Source organism: Microcaecilia unicolor, chromosome 3, assembly GCF_901765095.1.
Source record: "Microcaecilia unicolor chromosome 3, aMicUni1.1, whole genome shotgun sequence".
NCBI lineage: Eukaryota > Metazoa > Chordata > Amphibia > Gymnophiona > Siphonopidae > Microcaecilia > Microcaecilia unicolor.
In genome coordinates, this window is record NC_044033.1 from 392,634,880 (window position 1) to 392,655,910 (window position 21,031).

At 41.9% G+C, this 21,031-nt stretch overlaps 1 protein-coding gene across 1 annotated transcript in view; it reads right to left on the bottom strand.

Annotated features, from left to right (window-relative positions):
- The window catches only part of KIF13B (kinesin family member 13B), a 427,996-nt gene that overhangs the window by 57,175 nt on the left and 349,790 nt on the right, over positions 1–21,031 (bottom strand). The window contains exons 33-34 of the mRNA XM_030198710.1: positions 16,462–16,614; positions 12,588–12,665 (exon numbers count right to left, since the gene is read on the bottom strand). Of these exons, the coding sequence (XP_030054570.1) occupies positions 12,588–12,665; positions 16,462–16,614 (231 nt within the window). The remainder of the gene's footprint in view (positions 1–12,587; positions 12,666–16,461; positions 16,615–21,031) is intronic.

Here is a 21,031-nt window from a genome sequence, read left to right on the forward strand (position 1 = left end):
TAATTTATTCAACTATTTGACCGGGGATGGGACATTAGGAGAATTCCGTTGAGCAGCCAAAGTCACTCTGGCCGCAGACATGGCATGTCTAGCCAGCAATGCCTGGGAGTGAGTAAGACCAGGGAATTTCTTTGGAAACAAAATGTATTCAGGAGACCATTTAAGTGGCCTCGCAAACCAGTGCTGAAGCCTATGCTGAATAGCCTTCCAGTAAGCCCTAATCTTAACACAAGACCCCCAAATGTGTCCCATGGTGCCCCTCTGTCCACACCCACACCTGCGCAAACACAAAGGAGAAACAGTAGAGAACATGTGGTGAAGCCTCACAGGAGTCAGAAACCATCGATACAGTACCTTAACTGAATTCTCTTTAAAGGAAACTGAGGTAGATACCTTCATTAAAGCATTTTAAAACATCCAGTCATCATCGTCGTCCAAAACAATCCCTAGCTCCCGATGCCAACGCTTACGATGTTCTAAAGCAGGGTGCAATTGCTTTCATTAATATGTGTAAAGACAAGTTATAAGACCCCTTGTGCCCTTAGAGTCCTCACAAAGATCTTCAAGAAAAGAATCCTTCTCTAAGTACCTTGACCTTAATCACAACAGAGGAAAGAAAGTGTTTCACTTGAGTATACGCAAAAAACTCTTGAGGAAGAATAGGGTAATTCTCCGACAAGGTCTCAAAGGCAATCAAAACCGCTTCATCAAAAAACTGACCCCAAGTCGCAAGGCCCAGGAATGCCCATCAGGCAAATGGGCCGGGCACAAGCCCAGGGGGAAAAAGTGGATTGTATGTTATGGGTGACAATTTAGACAAGATCAGGTCAGGCTTGGCAAACAAACTATCCCAGCAGTAAAAAGTAGTATGGACAGAAGGACACGTCTCCCAGCAGCACGTGATACCTACGTGGAAGCCACCGAAGTTTGCTCCAAATGTATCCAAAGCTTTTGTGGGTTGGCCTGAAACTACTTGAGAGCAGCACAAGCTTGAACAGCCTTATAGTACCAAAAAACATTAGGCACTCCCATACCCCCTTTTTGGATCTCGATAAAGTAGGGAACGTGGCAATCATGGGCATTTATTACACCATATAAAATGAATCAAACGATCCTGAAGGCCCGACAAAAAATTCCTAGAAACTCGTAGGGGGAGAACCTGAAAAACAACCTCAACGAGGTACTATATTCATTTTCAGTGTAGCAATCCGACCAAACCAAGACAAGTCAGATGTCATCCACTGCTCCATATCCTTGTATAACTCCCACAAAAGAGGAGGATAGATAGTGGCAAATAAATCAGATGTTAAAGGAGTAAGTAAAACCCCCACATATGTAATGGCTCTTTTCTTCCACCTAAAGGAAAAGGAGTGCTGTAAAGAACTCAACAACTGTGGAGAAATCCCAATAGCCATGGCCTCTGACTAAGTCGTTAAGCTTAAAACCAGACACAGAAGAATATGATGCTAATAACTTCATAAGATTAGATAAGGAGGTTAGCGGTTTAGTCAGCGAGAGAAGGACATCATCGGCAAACAAAGCTATTTTGATTTGAAGCCCAGTTTTATCCTTGCCCGGTTTCGGATTAACCGCAATTCAAGCCTCCATCATAGAAGGGGGAAAAGCAGCTCCCCCACAAATCTCGTTGAAAAGCTCAATCAAAATGGGCTCCAATTCACCACAAAATTTCTTATAAAATTCATTAGGCAGACCATCTAAACCCGGAGATTTTCCGACAGGAAGCTCTTTAATAACCTTCCATACTTCCTCAATAGAAACAGGTCTCTCTAAGGCAGTTTGTTGCTCAGCCGACAAAGAAGAAAGTGAATGGGAAGACAAAATATCCGTAATATCCTCCTGCTGAATGCAAGAGTCAAAGTTATATAATGATTGATAGAAATTTTTAAAACGCTGTCGAATGTGAGAGGATTTAGAAAGGAAATTGCCCCTACCATCTCCCACCCGAAGAATAGTGCGATCGGTCAACTAATGTCGTAATTTAAGCGCTAGAGAGCAACTAGGCTTATTACTATACATATAATGCATTTGTTGTTGCTGACACTCAAGGAACTTTAGCTGATCCGAGTAAATCTGATCTAACCGTAGACGAAGCGCTTGGATTTCACGCAGGGTACATGTTAAACGAGAGGACTTATGGCTTTCTTCCAAGTGACTCAGTTGAGAAAGACATTTAGCCACCTCAGCTCTCTGAGACCAAGCCTGTGCACTAGACATTTTCAAAAAGAAGCCCCTGGACACTGCCTTAAGGGCATCCCAGACCACACCTAAAGAAGGTCCAGAGTGCAAGTTAAATTTTAAATATTCCTGCAAAAGAGATCTATAACCCACCTGTATCTCCTCCTCTCTGAACAAGTTACTGTTCAATGACCATCTCGTGTCTCTATCTTCCTCACGACAAGAAGGGAGTATGACCCAAGCAGGCGCATGATCTGAAATAGTAATAACTCCAATACCTGAATCACCACCCACATGTGTTAAAGCTATATCAACCAGTAAATAATTGATTCGAGAATAGGTGTCATGAGAATGAGAGTAAAAGGAGTAGTCCAGGGCGGATGGGTGACTCAAACGCCATAAGTCACAAACGCCCAAGTCCCTAGCAAACCTGACCAACGCATCAGATATCCAAGAGTCTGCGTTTGTTGCCAAGCTAGATCTATCCAATGTAGGGTGAAAAGTAGCATTGAAATCTCCGCCAACTATTGTTTTACCAGTGGAATATAAAGAGAAGTGTCTACCAAGCCTGTTAAAAAACCCCTCCTGGGCTTCATTAGGGGCATATACCGATGTTAATGTAAAAGTATAATTGTCTACTACCACACTTAAGAGTAAAAATCTTCCTTCCTGATCATATTTAACCTTCTGCACCTTTATCTGCAGTGAAGGATGGCGCAAAACTGCAGCCCCCCTTTTCTTAGAAGCATCTACAGCAGAGGCACAAAAAACATGGGGGTATTTATTTGTTACATTTGATTCCCACATTTTCCCACCTATTTGCAGGCTCAATGTGGCTTACATAGTACCGTAAAAGCGTTCGCCAATTCCGGTATGAACAAATACAGTAATGTTGTGGTAGAATAAGGTTCATGTGTACAGACACATTAGGAAATCAAAAAGAGAACAAGAGAATTGTAGAGAGGAAGAGTTATTATATGTCCAGTACGAGCTTTGGTTTCGTTGTGTTGCAGGGTACAGGCATGGTCGGTAGGGTATGCCTTTTTGAACAGGTTAGTTTTTAATGATTTCCGGAAGTTTACGTGATCATAAGTTGTTTTCACAGCTTTTGGTAATGCGTTCCATAGTTGTGTGCTTATGTAGGAAAAGCTGGATGCATAGGTTGATTTGTATTTGAGTCCTTTGCAGCTTGGGTAGTGGAGATTTAGGTATGTTCGTGTTGATCCTGTTGTGTTTCTGGTTGGTAGGTCTATGAGGTCTGTCATGTATCCCGGGGCTTCGCCGTAGATAATTTTATGAACCAGGATGCAGATTTTGAAAGCAATAGGAGTGGAGGAGTGGCCTACTGGTTAGGGTGGTGGCCTTTGGTCCTAGGGAACTGAGGAACTGAGTTCGATTGCCACTTCAGGCACAGGCAGCTCCTTGTGACTCTGGGCAAGTCACTTAACCCTCCATTGCCCCATGTAAGCCGCATTGAGCCTGCCATGAGTGGGAAAGCACGGGGTACAAATGTAACAAAAAAAATCCATTCTTTGATTGGAAGCCAGTGCAGTTTTCTCGGAGGGGTTTGGCACTTTCGAATCGTGTTTTTCCAAATATAAGCCTGGCTCCCGTGTTTTGAGCGGTCTGAAGTTTCTTTATAATTTGTTCTTTGCATCACGCATAAATTCCATTGCAGTAGTCCACATGGCTTAGTACAATTGATTGTATCAAGTTGCAAAATGTTTCCCTTGGGAAGAATGGTTTCACGCGTTTGAGTTTCCACATTGAGTGGAACATTTTCTTTGTTGTAGATTTCACTTGGTTCTCTAGTGTGAGGTTACGGTCGATTGTAACACCTAGAATTTTCAGGCTGTCTGAGATAGGGATGGTATAACCTGGGGTGTTTATGTTTGTGGGCTTGTTTGTATTGTATTGGGATGAGACTGTGTGCTTTTTCTGTGTTTTTCTGTGTTGAGTTTCAGTTGAAAGGCGTTTGTCCATGAGTTCATGATATTCAAAGCTGAGCTTGATTTCGTTGGTGATTTCTGTCAGATCACGTTTGTAAGGAATGTATATTGTGACAACATCTGCATAGATGACAGGGTTAAGGCCTTGGTTGGATAAGGATTTGGCTAGTGGGGTCATCATTAGGTTGAAAAGGATCGGTGATAGTGGTGACCCTTGAGGTACTCCGCATTCTGCTTTCCACGGTGGTGATATGTTTGAGCTTGATTTCACTTGACATGTTCTAGTGGTTAGGAAACCCTTGATCCAACTAAGTATGTGTCCGCCAAACCCGAAGTAATCTAGGAGGTCTTAGTAGTATTTTATGGTTTTACTATGTCAAACGCACTGGACATGTCGAATTGGAGGAGAAGTATGCTTTTGCCTGTTGCTATTTCCGGCTTGAATTTGGCTAGGAGGGTAATTAGTACTGTTGCAGTACTATGGAGGGGGCAAAATCCTGATTGTGATTCATGTAATATTGTGAATTTGTTTATATAATCAGTAAATTGTTTGGTTACCATGCTGTCCATCAGTTTGACCACCAGTGGGATTGATGCTACTGGGCGGTAGTTAGTGATTTCGTTTTATTTTTTCTTGGGCTCTTTTGGTATTGGGGTGAGTAGGATGTTGCCATTTTCATTAGGGAAGAGACCTTGTTGAAGCATGTAGTTTAAGTGGTATGTAAGGTCTGCTATGAAGCGGTGGGGGGGCGGATTTTATTAGGTAGCTGGGGCAGGTATCCAATTTACAGTGAGAGTTGGAGAACCTATTAATCGCCTGGGTGACTGTTTCTGCGGTGAAGTTTGACCAAGTTTGGTCCGCTGGGTATTCACCAGGTGTTGGGTCCAAGTCAGTGATGAAATTTTCGATATCGGTGTTGTCCTGAGGTAGCGTGTTGCGTAGGTTTGCAATTTTTTCATTGAAGTATTTAGCAAGGTTGTCTGCAGATGGGATGTCTGTATTGGTTGTGGTGACCAAGGTGATGTCTAGTAGTTTGTTCACGAGTTGGTATAATTTATTCGTGTCTTTGTAATCTGGCCCTATTTTAGTTTTATAGTATGACCTTTTGGTCTGTCTTATTGCATATTTGTATTTTCTTTGTATTTGTTTCCATGCGTTGAGTGTGTGTTCGTCGTTTATTTTTTTCCAAGCTCGTTCAAGTTTCCTGGATTGTGTTTTAATTTTTTTCAGTTCTTTGTTGAACCACGGTATCGAGTTATGCCTACGAAAGGTTCTTGTTCTTAAGGGTGCTATTTTGTCCAGTATGCTTCTGCATCTTTTATCCCATTCTGAGAGGTAGTGTATAGAGTCCATTTGTGCTGTCCATTTGTTTTTGTATATCTGTTGCCAGAACGTTTCCGAGTCTATTTGACCTCTTGTGCTGTAGGTTGTGTGTTCTTGTATACGGTGTGAACCCTTTTTCCGCCATTTTAGGGATACGTTTAGTTTATAGTGGTCGGTCCATGGTGTTTCTGTCCATTTAATTTCTGTTATTATTAGGTTCTGGTCTGTGGGCAGATTGTGTGAGATGAGGTCGAGTGTATGCCCTTTGACATGGGTTGCTTGCATGTGTGGCCATTTAAGATCCCATGAGTGGAGGAATTCCTTGCATTCTCGTGTGTTGGTAGAGTTTGGGTCTTCTAGGTGGAGGTTAATGTTTCCTAATAGTAGTATATTAGAGTTGGTTACACAAGTGTTTGAAATGAAGTCCATGAAGTTGGTCTGGCCTTCGTTCCAATTACCTGGAGGACTGTAAAACAAGACAATTCACATGATTGCGTACGGTTTTGTTGTGGATTCTGATTGCGGCAATTTCAAGTTGAAGTGTTATGGTCTCGGCAGTGGTTTCGGTGGTAAAGTGGGACCGATAGAGTAGTGCTATGCCTCCGCCTCTCTTTTCTTTTCTAGTCCAGTGTGTGATTTTGTATCCTGGAGGGCACAGGTCTAGGATTATAGGGTCCTTTTGGTCATGGATCCAAGTTTCAGTGAGGAAGAGTAGGTCGAGGTTTTCTGACATGATCCAGTCTGTCTGTATTGCTGTTTTATTTACAGCGGATCTGGCGTTAACGTAGCCCACTTGGATTGTTTGGAATGGGTCTTATGTATTTGGTGTTAAGTGGACTTTTGTTAGTTGTCGTTTCTTTGTTGAGGTGAGTTTGATTGGGCCCTTCTTTCCCTTCTGTTGTGGTTGTTTGCATGTAAATGTTCTTCCTTTGTTTAGGTTGTTAACAGTTTGGTGAGGTGTGGTGTATTTGATCAATTTATGATGATTGTGTAGTATGGGTATGATAATGTTTTCTGCAAGTGGGGTGTTAGTGTTAAATGGATCAGTGTTAGGGAGTAGATTATTAGGAGTAGTTTGAGGGTATTCATTATGATATATATTTCCTGTGGTTTCTATTAAGAACGTGTTGCCCCAATCTGCTCTCATCACAAGCTTGCCTTCTCCAGTTGATCAAATGCAGTGTAAAAGGCTCGTTCTCAGGCACACCCGTCCTGCTGAAGGTGTCTTCAGTTCACTAGCAATTATTCAGTTTTTACTTTGGTTTTTACTGTCAGGCCTTTCAAGTCTTGTCAGTTGTAAAGTCTCAATATCTTGAAATATAACAGGCACTTTACTCACGGTCTGGTGATCGGATGCGTTGCCCAGGGCACAGAGACTCCACAACCCTGGGAGCTGTGTCTATGTTGGAGGTAGACACCAGAGGGGGGCAGTAGCCTCAGGCTGCAGCTACTGCTTTGCTCTGAGCCCCTCGGAGCCTGTCTCCGGGGCCTCCGCCACGTTGCCCCTTCTCCTCTTGTCACTGCTGCTGTGCTCTGGTCTCGGTGCTGTCGACTGAGCCCTTGGCGGTTCCCTCTCGCCTCCATAACTCCCATGCTCCTGGGGCAGCTCCACCAGACAGTGCTCCCCTTTCCTGCTGCTGTCTGAGGAAGCGGCGGGCAAGGAGGCAGAGCCAGGTGCACGACTGCTTCCACACAACCCATGCGGTCCCCCGTGGGAGAGGCTCGATCGTCTCTCCCTACTACTACTACTACTACTTAGCATTTCTATAGCGCTGCCAGGGTTACGCAGCGCTGTACAAGTTTAGACAAGGGGAAGGACAGTCCCTGCTCAAGAGAGCTTACAATCTAAAGGTAATAAGCTATGTAGTCAGTGTATGTATCTGGAATGGGGAAGGTGGTTAGGCGCCAAAAGCAAGGGAGAAGAGATGGGCCTTGAGTAAGGACTTGAAAATGGGCAGGGAGGGCGCACGGCGTATGGGCTCAGGAAGTCTGTTCCAGGCATAAGGTGAGGCGAGGCAGAAGGGGCGGAGTCTGGAGTTAGCGGTGGTGGAGAAGGGTACAGATAGGAGTGATTTGTCCTGAGAGCGGAGGTTACGGGTGGGAACATATGGGGAGAGGAGGGTAGAGAGGTAATGGGGGGCTGCAGATTGAGTGCACTTGAAGGTCAATAGGAGAAGCTTGAATTGTATACGTTAGTGGATCGGGAGCCAGTGAAGCGACTTGAGGAGAGGGGTGATATGAGAGTATTGGTTCACACGGTAGATAAGACGTGCGGCGGAGTTTTGGACAGATTGAAGGGGGGATAGGTGGCTAAGCGGGAGGCCAGCGAGGAGAAGGTTGCAATAGTCAAGACGAGAGGTAACGAGTGAGTGGACGAGAGTTCGGGTGGTCTGTTCAGAAAGGAATGGGCGAATTTTGCTAATATTATAGAGGAAGAAGCGACAGGTCTTAGCTGTCTGCTGGATATGGGCAGAGAAGGAGAGGGAGGAGTCGAAAATGACTCCGAGATTGCGGGCTGAAGAGACGGGGAGGATGAGGGCATTGTCAACAGAGACGGCGAGTGGGGGAAGAGGAGAAGAGGGTTTGGGTGGGAAGACAAGGAGCTCAGTCTTAGCCATGTTCAGTTTCAGATGCCGGTTGGACATCCAGGCAGCGATGTCGGAGAGGCAGGCCTGGGTGGGAGAGTCGGGCGCGCGGTCGCTGTCCCATGACCCTCCTGCAGTCCCTCGTGGGGAGAGGTTCGGATGCCTCTCCCTGCTCCGAGGGCGACAGCGGTGCCGTTTGCCAGACCTGCACTTGCCCCCCAAGTGCTGTCTGCTGCCTCATGCGGTCCCTTGTGGGGGGTAATTCAGACTGGTGCCCGATTATCTCAGCACAAGTTAGGGCAGCTGTTTTGCTTAACTTTATGCAATTGCTTAGATGGTAAGTGCAGGCTTGGAATTACTGCAGGCAGTGGAGAGGGGATTATCTGAGAGGTTCAGGAGTTTGTAAGACAAAGAGGCGTCATTGACCATAACCATACCTTGGCATGTAGCCCAGGAAAATGCTTGGTAATTTGGTTTTTAAAGTCCAGTATCTAATATTTAACAGGCACTTCTGTTTCTCAGAGACATGCAGTAGATGGACGTGTTTCACTCCTGTGAAATTATTTGGACGTTTTAATGCTGAGGAAGCTTCAGCAAGATAACAGAGCTTTAGAGGTAGTATAAGTTATAGATATGAACATTATCTCAAAAGTTGTAGTAGGGGTTTAGTTAGCAGTTTCTGATCTTGATGTCTTTTGTTCCAATTGATGCGGATCTCTGGAGGTTTTTCAGTTGTAAATCCAGTTTATTTCACAAGCAAAGAGAGTCAAAGATCAAAGGCTTCCAACAATAGAAAACAAATGGCTGTACTGCACTTCTATGTGAATTTCTTTGGAAACTTAATGCAGCGGCTGATGGTTGACTTTAGTTTTAAGAAATCTAACAGATTTCCTTCTCACCCATTACTTCCCTCACCCTAACTGTAAGTTCTTTTGAGCAGGGACTGTCTCTTTATGTCAGGTGTTCAGCGCTGCGTGTGTCTGGTAGCGCTATACAAATGCTAATAATAATTCAGAGTTTTAGAAACAGTTATGTGGTTAAAATAAAACTTTAACCTACGGATTGTAGGTATGAACTTTATAGTTTCTGGTTCTGATATCCTTGGATGGTCCAATTGAAGCAGGTTGCTGTAGGCTTTTTCTTTGTTGTCCAGGAGGAGGGTTAGATGTAAATATAGATCCAGTACCGGTCACAGGGCATGAGGAGAGTTTATTGCAATATGAAGGGAAGATAAAAGTTCATTTCTCCAGCCAAAATAAAAGAAAGAAGTTCAAAGTAAAATTGAGGACTGGTGCCTCAATACAGACTGCGCAGAAATCACTAAAATTTTGGGTTGTAAATAAGCAAAAAGTGTATTATTTGCAGAACCTCATGTGAACCCAGCCACCCAAAATTTTTCATGTTCCCTTTCAAGATGTGCCTCCTGAAGGAACACCACATGTGGTTTATAATGCATTAATGCATTAGTTCTTTAAATAGTTTATAGCGTTTTTGAGGTGAATTTAGGCCTTTAACATTGTAGGTCAAAAACTTTAGATCAGTACTCATCATAAAAAAGGATTACATATTGATACAATAACCAGCCAGGCATATGGAAACCCAAGATCGACAGAACAGAGCAGCAAAGACCCTCACCCCCGCCACCAGAACGGAGAAAGAAGGGAGAGAGAAGGAAAAAAAAAACCACCACACATACCCCACCCCCCCACCCCCAATCTCGAGCAACTTCGTACCCGTTGAACCATCAAATACCAAACAGACAACCCCAGAGGAAGTGAATGGGACATTAGAAGTAACCCACAGTGCCCAATGAACCCCCGATACAGCACCCCCACCCCCTCAAACCAATCCTACCCATCCCGAATTAAGCCATATACATCTCACCATTCCATCCAACCTAAGCTACATACATACATCCCCATATCACCCATTGACCTGTAATCAAAAATCAAGAGAACCAGCGAACAAGCAACAAGCTACAGTCAGGTTAGACATCATAATCAAACAGGTGCTGAGTGTTTCTTAGCCTTGTGAGAGACCCTCTTCCATTTCTAGAGCCTCTCCTTGGTTGAAGGTGCCATTTCCACCGGAGGTGCTATGGTTGATGATAATCCAGCAGAATGCAATATCTTCCAAGCCTCTGTTATACGGCAGACTCTGTAGTTTCCCAGCCACTGTAAAGCATAGGGCAAGCGAGAACGCCCAGTGATAGGGAATCTTCTCCTTGCCAGCAGCTCCAGGGCTGGGTTCATAGCCCGTCGCTGAGACAAAGAGAAAAGAGAGTGGTAAACTGAAACCCTCGCCCCATTGTAATCCACCGACGATAATTGGCACACTCATTGCAGTACACGATCCCTAAATGCGAATGATGCAAACCTTACTATAATGTCTCTAGGTCGGTTCTCCAAAGGTTTCCCCAAGGCTCTGTGCGCTGTTTCAATTTCAAAATGTTCCGAGTCTGACTCGACATCCAAAAGCTTTGCACAAAGCAGGCGCACAATGGCTGGGACATCCTCTGCATCCCCATTCTCAGGGACACCATGAAAATGGAGGTTGTTCCGATGCCCCCGATTTTCAAGATCGTCCACTTTAAATCGTAATTCTTTGTTTTGGGCAAGCAGCTGGGAGACACGAGATTCCGCAGCAACCGTATGCTCAGCCTGTTCCTCCACGCAGTCTTCCAGTTCATCAACCCGGCTCCCAAGTTCCCGCAGGTCAACGCTGATAGCGTCCATGCGTTCTAAGATTTCCTCCTGGGAGGCTTTTATCTCAACCCACATTTCCTCCAGGCATTTAGCCAAGTCTTTCACGGGACCTTTTTTAGATGAAATCCGGGGCTGCTCATGGAGAGACAATGCTGAATCAGAATCCGATCTGCAAGGGGGGACCGGAGAAACGCTGCGTGATGGGCCCTTACCATCACGCCCTCCTTGCACTGAGACAACTGAGACTTGCTCATTTTGAAGAACCAGCCTTCCGATGTAATAGCAAATTGAAGTGAGACTCGCTAGAGGCTGGATGGTGGGGATTTCGCTGAGTGAGGTAGGATAGAGAGGGAGCTACAAACTCAGGCGTCCATTCCACACCGTAAAGTCACTTCCTCTTCCTTCACTCAGTATTTTATAAACTTCTATCATATCTTTCCTCAGCCACCTGCTCTCCGAGCTGACGTGCCCTACCCTCTTTAACCTCTTCTCATAGGGAAGTTGTCTCATCTACTTTATCATTTTTGTCACCCTTCTTTGTACCTTTTCTAATTCTATGTTTTGCTTTTTGAGATGCAGTGACCAGAATTGCACAGTATTCTCAATTTTATTCTTAATGCCCAGAAAAAGGATCTAGGTGTCATAGTTGATGGCTAAGAAAATAAATAAAATGTTAGAAATTATTAGGAAAGGAATGAACTTATGTGGAACCTTGCATTATGAAACTATGGTTTGGGCTCCTCTTTCCTATATGCACCACTTTGTACCTGCTCGTATTAAATGCCTGCCATTTGGATGCCTAGTCTTCCCTGTCAACAGTACTACTGCACCACCACAGGAATCATCTTCTCTGATCTGATCATTCAATCTGAATTTGTAAACGAACACAAAGAAGACCAAGTGGTGGCTTTACAAATCTCCAAAAAGGAAACTGTGCGAGCTTCCACTCATGCTGCTGCTATGCCCCTGGTTGAATGAGCTTAAATCCAAGAGGGGGTGCTTGATCCTAATAAACAGGCAAAACTGAGAGAGTAGGTCTCCTTATTGTTTCCATTAGCTAAGTTAGTTAAGTATTTAAGACAGTTTTCATCTTTGCTTGCTTACCAGGCTGCTTTGATATGAAATTCTCTTCCTTCATCTGTTTGTTCTTTAACAAATTATTTGTTTCGCAAGCAAATTAAAACTGTATTGTTTACGAAGAATGTAGGATGAATTATGGTTTAATATGTGATTTTGTTTTTTGTAAATTCCCAGCTGTCCGTGCTGGTTTTACTTTTACTTTGTGATCCACGTGGAACTAGGTAGGCTGTTGCAGAATACAAGACTAAGTGTAATGTAACAAACATCCAAAAGCTTTAGCAGCTCAAACTATTCCCCCTTAATCTTCTTGATGGAAAGCTGGAAGCTGTAGCACCTAGCTAAAGAAAAGGCCAAAGCCAAAGTCTATAAACACCCCCCGCTGCATCCTTTACATATGTTTATTCTTTAAAAGTTGCTCCTTATGCAATTTATAATTTACTACCTCTGATTTTGTGCATGAAAAACACATGTGAATAAAACCATGAAATACAAAATACACTAAAACTTAAAAAATACCAAAATACAAAAAATGAGCAGATGGTCATTTGATAGATGTGCAAGCTGAATTTTTTCTGTGTAGTCCAATTTATATAATCTATTCTAGTCTTTTTGAATGTCTAACATGATGCATGCAAATTGTACCAAGGAACTTGCTGTAATTAGTGTCACTTGAATTCTGTCTGTCCTTTCTTTCTTGTTTATTTTCAGAGAAGTTCCCAACAATGTAGTCAAGGTAAGGGATACTCACCCGATTTACATTAGGTGAGCTGAGGCTCCTTCTCTTCAGTTTTCCTTTTCCTGTTAACTGCTCTTTTACAGCTACCTCCTATAAACCAGACAACACATGTTAAAATCCTCAGAAATGCCTGTCCCAGGTTTAAATTATTGCTCAGAAAGAATGACCAATTTTATTCATCACTAATTTTATTTATTTATTTATTGCATTTGTACCCCACATTTTCCCACCTTTTTGCAGGCTCAATGTGGCTTACAGAGTAAGGTTATGATAAAGTCAATACATGATTTAAATACAGTTGATCAAAAGCTGAGGTAGAAGAGGATTTAGATGTTGGGTAGGTTGTGTGAGAGGTGTTTTTGGTGTGCTTGGGTAGTTTAAGGGATGATATGTATCACTGAGGTTGACTTTTGTAAGCTTTGTTGAAGAGGTGTGTTTTCAAAGCTTTGTGGAAGCTGGTTAGATTGTTCAAGGACCTCCAAGGACCTTCTCATATTTTCAAAAATAATACAATCTTTGCAAGTCTGTTTTTACTGATCAAGTGTGCACATTGTCCAAAAGTGGTGCCGTGGTCAAATCTGAACAAAGTTAAGAAAGTATTTTTTAATCAATGTACAAACAAGTAATGGAATCTGTTATCAGAGAATGTGGACAAAGCTAATAGTGTTTAGTTTAAAAGAGGATTAAACATGTTTCTGGATATTACATTCATAAATAATTATTGAAACAATTGCTATACTGCCTTTAGTTAATTCACAGCAATGTTACAAACTGTATAAAAAGACATAAAAACAACAAAAAGGATCAAGCGGAAAACTATTTTATTTTATTTTGGGGGATTTTGCTCACACCTTTTCAGTAGTAGCTCAAGGTGATTTACATTCAGGTACACTGGGTATTTCTCTGTCTCTGGAGGGCTCACAATCTAAGTTTATACCTGAGGCAATGGAGGGTTAAAAGTGAATTGCCCAAGGAGTAGCAGAAGGATTTGAACTGGTCACCTCTGGATGTCAATCAGAGCTCTAACCACTAGGCAACTCCTCCACTCCAGGATACTCACTCACTAGGGATACAGACAGGAAGAAAGACTGGCCCTGGCTGGGAAGACAGTAGACAGCAGGGGTGAGAGATAGGATACAGAGATACAGTAAAGGATAAAAGGAAACTAGATAGATAAGCTTCAGTTTAGTTCCTGATTTACTTTTGGATCAACACTGTGCTTCCAGGAGACGGGTCATACGATCAAATCTATGAGAATTGTAGATGTTTGATAGCTGTATTCTATATAAGTTGTAAATATTTTGAATGGTCATGAAGAGTCAAGATGACCGAATGTGAACTTTTTCCTCCATACTTATTTCTAGCTATTATGCACAAACACAAAGGGAAAACCCATGTCTTTCCCTTCATGACTGGGTCTATACCAGTCTTAGAGCTCTAATGAATGACTAGTTGGATATACTACTACTACTACTACTTAGCATTTCTATAGCGCTGCCAGGGTTACGCAGCGCTGTACAAGATTATGAATACTAACCTTTAATGTGAATCAAGGGAAAAGGAAAACAAGAAAATACACACTGTGTATTCATGTAACTTCTGCTGAAACTGGTTTAATCAAGCACTCCAACTTAGGAAGTAATTTTATAAAAGCTCTTTGTGCAGAAAAGTTCTGTGGTTCTATGTATCATACGTATGCATATGTACATGACTGCACAGATTATCCCAGTCTGGGTGAAAAGGAGGAACAATTGTGTGATGTACATATGTATTTTATAAAATATGCAGGTACATCCCATATACATATTTACACCAACTTCTGAGAATGTATAAATGTGTGCATTGGCATGTGTGTATTATTCTGACTGTTCTGCAAGCCTATCTTATAAAGGCACTTAGGCATCTATGTTACCTTTATAAAATAGACTTAAAAGGCGCCTTTTTGGTACTAGGACATAGATGTCCTCTTAAAATTACTTCCCATGACAATAATTATTAAATGTTCCAAGGCATTTATAGCGCTGCCCATTTTTCATGGCACATGAACATTTAAAGATGTCCATTCTCAGCACTAGTATGGTACTGTCCTCTGAAACCTGAAGAGGGGAGATCCTTAATGCTAAAAGAATCTTGCAGCATTTTATGAGTCTTTCATCTGTAGGTCACCAGTTAATATTCTGGTCAGATAGTTTTCAGATAGGTAATGATCAAAATTAATTGTTAGCTAGTGGACTATATAAATTGATTGGTGATTTCAGGCCAGTTCTCAATAGACATGCATCTTCCTAAACCCCCCCCCCCCCCCAACACAACCCAAGCACAGTGTGGCACTAAAGTGAAATTTGGTCTTACCTGATAATTTCTTTTCCTTGATTCCTGCTAGATCAATCCAGACCAACAGGTTATGTTGCACTGTCAGCAGATGAAAGCAAAGAAGCTGAATCTTCCAATGACATCACCAGCATAAGGAGTGGTGTAGCCTGGAATTACTCAGAATGCTAATGCCAAAAGCAACCATTTAAAAAACAAAACTATATACTGTACAATGATAAATAACACTCTTATGGGAAACCTCTGAAAATTTAGCAATTATGAACCAGAAACAGTTGTAAGAGCAGATAAAGTAGGCAGATACTGAAATCAACTCTTCAAATCCCACACTGTTCCTGAGTGGGCCCTGGGTCTAGCATGAAATCAAGGAAAGAAAATTAATCAGGTAAGACCAAATTTCACCTCTCTTTTTATCCTGCTATACTAGTCCAGACCAACAGGATGCACAAAAGCTCTACCTCTTAGGGTAGGAGAAAGACAAGACGCTCCTGAAAACTGCTCTGCCAAAGGCATCATCACCTCTAGCACAGATGTCAATCTTGTAATGTCTCACAAAGGAATACAGCTACAGCTGTCAATCTGCAAATAACTTCTGGAGCTATTGCTGGGGCCTCCACCCAGATGGTCACTCAAGATCTTGTCAGTTGAGCCTGGAGTACTTCAATACTACCTTCTGAATGAGGATATACACTGGGGCTCCTGCTTGGACCTGGCATGCATCAGCACACCTATACCGATGATTCCAATTCTTTCCTGTGGCTAAAAAAAAGAGGCCGCTTAACATTCTGCTGCATCACCATCAAGTACTCATCCCCTATGGCAAAGGTCCCGTGGAACCCTTATCAGCCAGCCACACTGAGTGAAAGTGAGGCTCAGCGTTACAGAAGGATGGATCCCCCCCCCCCCCCCCCCATTTCCTGGCTATACCAAGAAAAGGCCCATAGACTAATCCTCGGGAGCCAACTCTGGCCAATGGACATACCACTAGAGCTGAGGGCTGTAGACTGCTCTGTGGGGAGCAAGGCCTGAATAGAAGTATCCTGTTGCATCAGTCTAATCTGTATCATGTTCTAGAGCCAGAGAAATACTAACTAGTTCCAGGCTGCACCTCTCCTTATACCGGTGATGAAATTGTGAAGAGTTCAGTTTCTCTGCCTCCCTCTACTGGTAGGGAAACATAACTGTTTGTCTGGACTGTCACAGCAAGATGAAAATGAATTTATATTGATTTTTTTTAAATTACATTTCTATATTGTAGAATGTATCAAGTGCAGGTTTACATACAGAAAGCCATGATCCAAACTGAAATTACATTACCACTGTTAGCAGCAGAGTGGAACAAGACTGCACAGGCCAACCCTTCTTTCAAGGAAATGATCCCTACAGAACATTGGCAAGGCAGTGTTGGTGTTTGCACTGCTGCTGACTGCATTATAGATGAATGAAGGACTTTGGTGTCTGGAACCTCTCAAGGTCTAAATTAGACAGGACACCCTCCCCCTCCCCCCCCCCCCCCCCAAGAAATGGGTGTTCTAAATTTATTGCACTATCAAACCTGGCGCAGACGATCCAGAGTGAGAATGTTCTCTACTGCCAGTACACTCCGCAAGTATTTCTCAATATATGCTGCAGAGTCAGCTGATTCTGCATTTTCCACATTTGCTGCCATACTTGCTAGCACTTCTCTATCTTCGGCTCCCTGAGCATCCTGCAAGGAAAGAAAAACAGTTTGGCAATTATCTTTAATATAGAATTGTCGTATTTACAGAGGCTACAGAAAGTCTACTTCTCCTTCTAAAATGTTCAGCTTTTGTTGCCTTATAACTTGGAAGAAAAATGCATTAAAATGGTGTTTGTTTGATATATCCAGATATCCTACCCCACAAAAGCCAAGTGAAAATATACTCTAAAAATCCATAAGAAATAGAATAGCTTAGTTGGATAAGTATCCACCCCCTTGTAGCAATTCTTAATACTTAAGCTCTGGTGTAACCAATCACTTTCAAAAACACACACTAGTGAACTGGCCCCACTTGTTTACTGATTTGCATGGTTACAGGATTCATTCTGTAGCTTCTACTGGTTTCCTCCATTGGGTAGTACATTTCAAAGTAAAAACCCAACCATGAGTACTACGGAGTTGGTGAAAACTCTAGGACAAAGTTGTGAAGAAGTACATACCAGGGGATGGGAACAGTATAAAAGAACTGCAAAGTCCATTCTTTGGAACACAGTTAGGACAATTATTAAGAAGGGAAAGACCTGCTTAAATCTGGCTATCCATCCAAACTGTAAGATAAAGCAAGAAAGACTGATCAGGGCAGAAACTAAGAGGCCAATGGCAGCTCTGAAAAAGCTACATATTTCCATGACCAAGACTGGTCCCAATATGCATGTGATAATATCCCAAGCAATTCACAAATCTGGCCTGTGTGGTAGGGTAGCAAGACGGAAGCCATTACTCAAGAAAGCCCATCTTTGAATCCTGTTTGAAGTAGGACAAGGAACACTCAGAACATACTCTATCCATGTAGTCTGACTAAACGAAAAATAAAACTGTTTGGTCTGAATGCAAAGCACTGTGACACAAACCACATCTCCAGAAAACACCAATACTACTGTGAAGCATGGTGGTAGCAACACTATGTTATGAGGAGGTTTCTTATTAGCAGACAGAACAGAAAGGCCAATGAATGGAGAAGTCATCAAGGAAATCCTGCTGTCCCTTCAAGAAAGCTGAAATTGGTAGAGAAGTTCACCTTTCAGCATAAGAACTCAAAGCACACAACCAAAGCTACCATGGCTACAAGGTAAATGCCCTTGATTCAACCCAATTGAAAATCTGAGCTATGACAAAGACTGCTGTGCGTCAACCCTCTGGCCATTCCATGCCAAGTGGTCTAAACCTTCCCACCATCATGTCTCCAATTTTGTTCAAATTTTATCTGTTGTGCGAGTCAGGTGTTAAACAAAGTTTCCCAAAATTTGAGGTCTCTAACTGCAATAGTTGCAGATCTAGACCCCATTTTCTGAAAGGCTGTCAGTCCATGAGCGCGCGACATTTACCAAAATGCCATTTTGGGGGTCTAATAAAATCCAAACACATTTATAAGAATGGCTAAAAAATTCAAATCCTGTACAGTTTTTGATGCCAATTCTGATGAAATACATTTTAACATTATGGATGCAAAATCCAGTCAAACAACTTGACTCAAAGTGTGCATCAAAATTGGTCGCGACTCATCGGAACATATTTGGACCAATATTCAGACCGCAACAACTTCCATGCAAACAAAGATACGGACTTGAAATTTTGAACAAGCATTATGCTTGTGCTGGATATAATACTGCCAGATTTGCAACTAATCAGCATCTATAACTGCCCTGCAGGATCTCTTCAACGTTGGCACTGTCAGCGCAAATGGTAAAATAAGTTCAAAGCCAATTATTAAAAAAAGAGTGTGCCTGAATCAGCTTGTGAACTGTATCATCTGAAAGAGAAAATTGTGCTCTACAACACTGATATGTTTTAGTTTTGCAGTGCCAACTTTGACGAGATCCTGCAGGGCGGTTATAGATGCTGAATAGTTGCACATCTGGCAGTATTATGTCCAGGATAAGCATAATGCTTGTTCAAAATTTCAAGTCCGTATCTTTGTTTGTAAAGCAGTAAATCAGTCATTTTTACAGCATAGTCTCTATTTTCTTCTACTAACTTCTTGAGAGAAGCTGAGAGCTGTGTTGCGATAGAGCCCACTTCTCTGGATTGTTTGAGGAAACGCCATCTTTCAAATAACTGCTTATGTATACCAGAATCTACATCTTTCTGAAGCTTTTTTTTTTTTTTAATTTTTCCAATCCCTGACTCCTTTTTCAGTAAAAGCAGAATCTTTCAAAACACTAGAACCTGAAAACTGTCCATAAGGAAAGCAGAAAACTGTATCTAACTGCTGAATATACTCTAAAAATTAAAATGTCTTGTAATTGCCTGATGTGAAGCAATGGTTTTGCTTTCCAAACACAGATTTTGGAAACTCAGACAAATGAGGCTGTGATGGCCCCATTGCAGTTGAACCAAGAATATCTAATAGAGGAGTAAGGACAAGATTCTTTTTTCAGATTTTGAGGCTGATTTGATGAGAATTCTTCCTGTGGATTAGGAATTAATATATTGCTAGAGCAGTCAGCCAATGACATGTTTGAATCTTGCTCAGAATCGTTTGGTATCTCCTCACTCAATCTACATTCATTCCTTCGGCACTTAGTGTTTCCAGAATTTTCTCTGAAGAGCACTGTCCAGAGCTCACCATGGCTTTTGCGCCAAAACATTTTCTTTTTTTTTTCCCCCACATATTTTTATTGAGATTTATATTTTGAACAACAGAAATAACAAACAACTTCCAACATTAACATCATGTCGGTTAATTATACATATAGCTTTGCATCAGGTGAAATGAGCAACATAATTAGTAAAAAATATATATGATCGAGATATACTAAACATTATATTTATGTTGTTTTGACTAACTGAGTTTGTCCAATGACATCTGAACCCAAATTCTGAGTGAGGAGGGTCCCCAGCAAAGGCCCTCCTGTCTCAAGTCCCAAGATGTTTAGAAAGAAAAATAGGTGGAGCAGGGGCTTTCAAAGAGACTTATTTATTTATTATTACATTTGCACCCCGCGCTTTCCCACTCAGAGCAGGTTCAATGCGGCTTACATAGTTACAGAGATTACAGAGTATTGATGAAGAAAAAAATAAGTTAAGTATATCAGAATAATAAAACAAATAAGTAGGTAGAGATGGGCAAGAGAGAAGGGATTAGGAGACGTATGAGCAAGGGTAGGTGAGCATTGGAGGAGGGGTAGAGGAGGTGGAAGGGGGATGGAACATGGGATAAGCATAGGGAAATTAGGTGGGAGAAGTGGTCTAGGTCGTTGTCTCCTGGATATGTGATGGGTAGATTGGTTCATAGGATTAGTCTTGGTTATTAGGGTAGGCTTGCTTGAACAGATGGGTTTTTAGTGATTTCCGGAAGGGTAGATAGTCACTTATAGCACAGAAGTCAATGTTTAGTATATTCTGGTCGAAGACAATGAACCTGAAAGGGTAAAAAACCCTCTTTAATTTGCATCACTATAAAATCTACTCTAGGGGAGGGAAGGAAGATGCTGGACCAGAATGCAGAGATACAAGGGTGTCCCATTCCAAATGTGAAAAGTACCATCCTAATTAGTGAGATTGAAGGTTAGCAACTGAAAGTTTTCTTGCACTGTATTCTGAATATAAATTTGTCATGGTGGAGAAGAGACTGAGTCCCAAGGAAGGGCTGCTGGTTATTGACAAGTAATGCTTCTATGTGCATGTAAAAATGGATTTATATATCATAAATGACATATCATATATTAAACCAATTATTTCAAGCACTTACCAACACTAAACAACATACACATCTATGGAACAATTCAATATCAGATCCTCCAAAATATTCTAAAACCATGTCTGATGTTATGACAAACTAAAATTAAAGTGTTGATGTCATCTCAATAAGGCCAACACACAATCCCACAACTGCAAAACACTATGCACAAACTTGTGCAAAAACACACTTAGAACCTTACTGTACCAAAACAGCCCTAACTCAGAAGACTCAAACAACAACATTATGCATGAAAAGTCAGTACTGTAAATATTACAATGGGCAGACCCTAATACACAAATATACCACCCATATGGAAAACACAGAGTCAACAATATGAAACAAGGGATCATAATATCACAATTCCTTATATACAGCCACAAAACAACCCTTTAGGGTAGATAGTGCTCACAATGAGCTCCTTTTATTAATGAACAGATAGAGATTTTGGCACAGTATAAGTCATCACAAGAACAAAATATAAGAAAAACAATTGACTGCATTAGGTGTTTATAGCCCATTTAGTTATGTTTAAACAAAAAAGATCTGCATGAAACAAAACATGTGCTTTTATTTTGACTTAGAAAACCACTTACCAGGATCTCCTCGTTCTCTCCCTCCCACCCCTCTGCATTAAAGGATCTCCTGTCCTTCTCCACCTGCCATGCATCATCTCCTCTCTCTCTGCCCCAATCCAACATTGCC